At 41.6% G+C, this 6,000-nt stretch overlaps 1 protein-coding gene and 1 non-coding gene across 7 annotated transcripts in view; both read right to left on the bottom strand.

The window, feature by feature from the left end:
• On the bottom strand, positions 1-184 carry LOC122496148. The gene has a single exon (XR_006300695.1). It is a non-coding gene; the product is annotated as a U2 spliceosomal RNA (small nuclear RNA).
• Positions 185-4,067: 3,883 nt separating this feature from the next.
• Positions 4,068-6,000, bottom strand: part of ESRP1 (epithelial splicing regulatory protein 1) — a 66,248-nt gene continuing 64,315 nt past the window's right edge. For all 6 annotated transcript variants that reach the window (XM_043601396.1, XM_043601394.1, XM_043601395.1 and 3 more), the window contains one exon: positions 4,068-5,599. In XM_043601396.1, the coding sequence (XP_043457331.1) occupies positions 5,579-5,599 (21 nt within the window). In that variant the 3' untranslated portion in view covers positions 4,068-5,578. The remainder of the gene's footprint in view (positions 5,600-6,000) is intronic.

Below are 6,000 nucleotides of genomic sequence, written 5' to 3'. Positions count from 1 at the left end.
AGGGGGTGCACCGTTCCTGGAAGTACTGCAGTAGCAAGTCGATGGGGGGAGTGGACGGAGCAAGCTCTTAGTCCATCTCCAAAAACCCATTTAATATATGGTCCTCTGATACAGGACATGCCAGATGTTAAACTGATAAAAACAGATACTACATTCGATCTTAGCCAAAAGGCCAAGAAGCAATTCATATTTTTTAAAGATTATTTAAGTAGTCTCCTCCACACCCAACGTGGCGCTCAAACTCACAACTCTGAAATCAAGAGTTGCATGCTCCACTGACTGAGCCAGCCAGGAACTCCTACATTGATGTTTTTCAATTTTTAAAAAAATTTTTTGTTTTTTACTTAAAACATTTTTTTAATGTTTATTTTTGAGACAGAGAGAGACAGAGCATGAACAGGGGGAGGGTCAGAGAGAGAGGGAGACACAGAATCTGAAACAGGCTCCAGGCTCTGAGCTGTCGGCACAGAGCCCGACGCGGGGCTCAAACTCATGGACCGCGAGATTATGACCTGAGCCAAAGTCAGACGCTTAACCGACTGAGCCACCCAGGCGCCCCTGTTTTTTATTTTAAAGAGGGGAGGACATGTGAGGAGGGGAGGGAGGGCAGAAGGAAGAGACAGAGAGAGAAATCTCAAGCAAGCTCCATGCTCAGCAAGGAGCCCAATGCAGGGCTCAATCTCAACCCCGGGATCATGACCTGCGCTGACATCAAGAGTTGGACACTCAACTGACTGAGCCACTCAGACGCCACTACATTGATTTTTTTTTTTAATGTGTTGTTTCTGGTGTTTAATTCTTTTTTTTAATGCTTATTTATTTTTAAAATTTTTTTTCAACGTTTTTATTTATTTTTGGGACAGAGAGAGACAGAGCATGAATGGGGGAGGGGCAGAGAGAGAGGGAGACACAGAATCGGAAACAGGCTCCAGGCTCTGAGCCATCAGCCCAGAGCCTGACGCGGGGCTCGAACTCACGGACCGTGAGATCGTGACCTGGCTGAAGTCGGACGCTTAACCAACTGCGCCACCCAGGCGCCCCAATGCTTATTTATTTTTGAGTAAGAGAAAGCATGAATGGGGAAAGGGCAGGGAGAGAGGGAGAGAGAATCCCAAGCAGGCTCTGCACTGCCAGCGCAGAGCTGGATGCGGGGCTTGAACTCACAAACCGCGAGATCATGACCTGAGCCAAAACCAAGAGTAGGACACTTACCTGACTGAGCCACCCAGGTGCCCCTTAATTCTTTTTATTTTTTATGTTTGTTTATTTTTGAGAGAGAGAGAGAGTGTGTGAGCAGGACAGGGGCAGAGAAAGAAGGGGTAAAGTATCCAAAGTGGGCTCCGCTCGGACAGTAGCGAGTCCCATGTGGGGTTCAAACTCACAAACTGTGAGATCATGATCTAAGCCACAGTCAGGTGCTCAACTGACTAGGCCTCCCAGGTGCCTCGGTATTTAATTCTACTATCATACAAGTTTCAGTTATAAAACACTAGCTCAAACTCAAGTGTGCAACCAGCAGCTTTGTTACCGTTTACATTCACTTTTAGAACAGCAACAATAGGCAGCTACGAATTCAGCTGCTGAATTAATGCATTGCTGGCAATAAAATAAAAGGGCAGACCAAAGGGGGTAAAAAGGTGGACCAAAGGAACATTACAAGGCCCTACTTTGTGACACTAAACAATGAACTGTGTTTGTGCAGTGCTAGGAAAAAGAGCCAAAGTGGATAAAGGAGCAACTATGAGAGTAGTAACCCTATCAACCAGTCTCCAAATCTCACTTTATTTTCCAGATCCCTTCCTTTACTTTCTGTGCAACCATGAAGTTTTTTTACTTGACCTATGCTTCAATTTCCTAGTCTATTAATAATAGTTGTACCTACTATAATAGGTTATTGTGAAGATTCATTTAACCAATATAATGCTTATTATCATTAACAAAATGTGTTCTCAGTGATTGTTTTGTTGTAGTTTATGGTATACTCTTCCAATATAATGAGTCCTAGCTTGGTTTTTGGCTTTAAATATCCCTCCACATTCCACATAATGGAATTGTGCTGAACCACATTGAAATAAAGACAAAAGTGAGGTCTGAGCTTGGGCAAGTCAAGTAGTTTGCTTCTGAACCCTTTTTCCTTAGGTTCACGCCTTGGGATCTTGGCTTTCACGAATTCACTCAATACAAAGGAAGCAGTAAAAATGAAAAAAACCAGTTTTCTCCCTATAGCACCCATTTAGTGGTCTTGCTTGCGAATTTCATCCCGGTGGCCTTCTGGTCTTGAGTGTAGATCACCTCCTGCCTAGTCTGTTTCCTTGTATTAGCACATAGACTATAACATGAATAGATCATAGATTAGATCCAACCTTGAACCAAAGACATCCATAAACAGATGTCTTCAGTTCAGTTCCAGTCTTCTACTCTTTTCATCAAGAACAGCACCTCCTACAGTGGCTCAATTTAAAAAAGGTATTTAATGTTTGTTTTTGAGAGAGAGACAAAGTGCGAGTGGGGAAGGGGCAGAGTGAGAGAGGGAGCAGGCCGGGGCAGGCTCCAGGCTCCGAGCTGTCAGCACAGAGACGGACAGGGAGCTCGAACTCACGAGCTGTGAGATCATGACCTGAACCAAAGTCGGATGCTTAATTGACTGAGCCACACAGGCATCCCCAGAGATACATTTTAAACTTGACCCAAAACATTTGTTTCAAAATAATACAACGGGGGGGGGGGGGGGGGGGGGAAGAAAGAGATATAAAGCAAGATGGGCCTGGAGTTCATAATTGTTGAAGCTGGCTAAAGGGTACAAAGTGTTCATCATTCTAGTTTTGCAGGTTACCCACCCCTTCCAACCACCGCTGGGGAAAGCAGGGAAAGGAAGAGAAATTGTGTAATCAACTATGATCCTAAAAGATGAACCTTTAAGGTATTTTATATATTCTGGTCCTCTTTGCCCTCATCTTGTCTTCCTTCCCTTACTCAGTTCGACATCCTATTTTTCTTTTCTGCCATGCAAACAGCAGCTACACGTGGGACAATTTCAAGGAGGTAAACAGACAAATGAGTTCAGCACAGGCAACTTTGTTTTTGAAGGCAGGGAATAGACTGGGCAATGTCAAATACCTGCCAGAGATCATGAACATGGGTCAGAATCTCAGCTTGTCTAGAGAACTCTACCACCTCCTTACAGATGATGCCAGACACACCCAAAGGTGAAGTACAAACCTGAAAGCAACAGCTCCATTTTTGTAAATGATATTGGCAAGGACTGGGACTTTCCCACGTGAACTAAACTTCATTCGGTGAATGCTTAATAAGGGCTAACTGAGTGAATAGAAATGTGCTAAACAGAGGGAAATAGAGGCATACTTCCTGTCCACGAGGTTATAACCTAAATTCAGAACTGACACACTTGTGCTCTGTTAACAAGATTATATATGTCAAGTGATACTGACAATATATACAGCTCTGAAGTAGCACCACTCAGGAAAGACTTGAAGAATGGATAGAATTTGATTTGAAGGGGTGCCCCGGTGGCTCAGTCAATTGAGTAAGAGTCTCCAATTTCGGCCCAGGTCATGATCTCACGATTCTTATGAGATGGAGCCCCGAGATGGGCTCTGCGCCGATAGCAAGGATCCTGCTTGAGATTCTCTCTTCCCCTCCCCTGCTCTCACGTGTGCACACACATGCTCTCAAAATAAACGTTAAAAAAATTTTTTTTAACGTTTATTTTTGAAGGAGAGAGAGAGAGAGACAGACAGACAGACAGACAGACAGAAAGAATCCGGAGCGGGCTCCAGGCTCTAAGTGGTCAGCACAGTGCATGACACAGGACTTGAACTCACTAACTGTGAGATCATGACACCTGAGCCAAAGTCGGAGGCTTAACCTCCTGAGCCATCCAGGTGCCCCTAAACATTTTTTTTTTTTAAGTTTATTTATTTAGAGAGAGAGTGTGAGCAAATACTTATAGCAAACTTAGGGAAAAACCTTACCACCTCAGGAAAAGATGGCTTACCCACACTCTTTCCATGACCCTAACCGTTTCAGTAATAAAAAAGAACACACACTTTGAGATTAAACAGGCATGTTTTATTATCAAATGTAACAATTCTATGAAAACTCTCAGTAGTATTGTAGTTAAGTATTACTATCTTTAAGGCTTTCAGAGCTTTGGGCAGACAGCATCTTAAGGCATCAAGTATAAACAACTCTTTTTCTGATCCTAAGTGCCAGTTGTCACCAGTTTTCACACAAAAAGGTTTTTTGTTTTTTTCTTTTTTCCTACTGCAGTTAAAGGGCCATTGCTGGTCAAGTGAAGAGGGAAGGTTTGGCTCTCCATTCAAGGTGTTAATCAAAGTAATGCAAAGTAAATAAAAAATAGCAGCCACATAAATCTGCATGGCATTGCATCCAAGCCAAGGACAATAGGAGGAACTTAAAGACACATGTGCGCTTACTTAATCAAATCCTGTTTTCCTCTTTGGAGTTCCATGAGGCAGCAGTACTAGCTAGCTAGTGTCTAATATTGCACTTTTGTAGCATACACACAGCTAAACACATAGTGCTAAACGCTGACAGCATCAGTAACTGCTCTAACTGCTTCAGTGTTTACCTCTCAGTCCAGCATGCTGACTCTAATCCTATGCTTTTAAAAGTTTTAATTATTTGACAGTTAAGGCATTAGAGAGAAAGGTTTAAGGCTATATCTTAATATATACAAGCATTCACTTCAGTTAGTATATTGCTTTCTAGAATACACTGTTCAAATATTCTCATTTTGCGATATTAAAAACTATGGAATATCTCTTATTAAAGTCCAAACCATCAGTAATGGGAAAAGTACAATATAAAATAATACATTTGAAGCCACAATGTTCAGTTACAGTTTAAACTAGAAATTACTAGCTACACATAGCTGCTTCATTTTTGGTTTTGCATTTTGGCCCCTAGTTCATTATTTACAACTGGTACCTGCTGAGAAAAAAGCTGCAACTTTTAAGCCATGTATGTTTTGCAGTGGGTGCACAATATCTTCTAATTTATCCCAAGGTGTTTTAAAAATCATTTTCATTCGTTTTTAACTGTAAGACACCATGATGGCCAAGATAGTGGGAGAATAGTTTTATTTCTTAAGTTTGTGACTCAAGTATTCCAAGATCTTATTCTTGAATTACTTAGTTAAGAGGGCACACTCGTGCAGAAGATAGGGAGATGGAGATAGAAAAATGGAAACACACAAATGAAGCTTCCACAACAGAGTTCCTGATGGAGACGGTAGACACTAGTATTTTTTGTCCAAGACTTAAAACTTAGGAAACACCTATGATGCCACGTTAGCTGGAAGTATTAGAGTCACTCAATTTCCAATTCACATTTTAAATGCCTATTTGCAATCAGCAAGGAGCCAGGCATGCTGCTTGCTAGAAGGATTTGGCTTCATTGGCTCAAATTTTTTCCTCTACCAAAAGATAGGGCACAGGCCCACTGTCCAATCACGTATGCTGAAAATACTGCAGCCTGAGTGTAGACAAACTTCCCCTGAAGTTGCTAGAAGTTGATATATCTGACAGTTTCGGGATCACCATACATCTTTCAAACACTGAAAAAAACAACACAAGACAATAAAAGGAAATATTACGGTCTCTAAATTTTCAATTATTGGCAGCTATAATAAAACGATTTCGAATTACAAAAGCCCCCCCCCCAAAAAAAAGCCTTAAGGGAGTCCACAATTTTATTTTACACATAGTTGGGATTCTTTTTTTCTTTTTAATGTTTTATTTATTTTTGAGACAGAGACAGAGCATGAGCAGAGGAGGGGCAGAGAGAAAGGGAGACACAGAATCTAAAGCCGTTATTTTACACATAGTTGGGATTTCTACAGCAAGTTCTCAAGGAGCAGTGTTGGCAGATGAAATTTACATGGTAACTGGCATTCCCGCAGCTCCCTCCTTTGTGTTACCATGTGTTGATGATTTGTATGTTTGCACCTCCATACTT

This window comes from Prionailurus bengalensis, chromosome F2 (genome assembly GCF_016509475.1).
Source record: "Prionailurus bengalensis isolate Pbe53 chromosome F2, Fcat_Pben_1.1_paternal_pri, whole genome shotgun sequence".
NCBI classification, from domain to species: Eukaryota; Metazoa; Chordata; class Mammalia; order Carnivora; family Felidae; genus Prionailurus; species Prionailurus bengalensis.
This window is presented reverse-complemented; position numbering and strand designations above follow the sequence as displayed.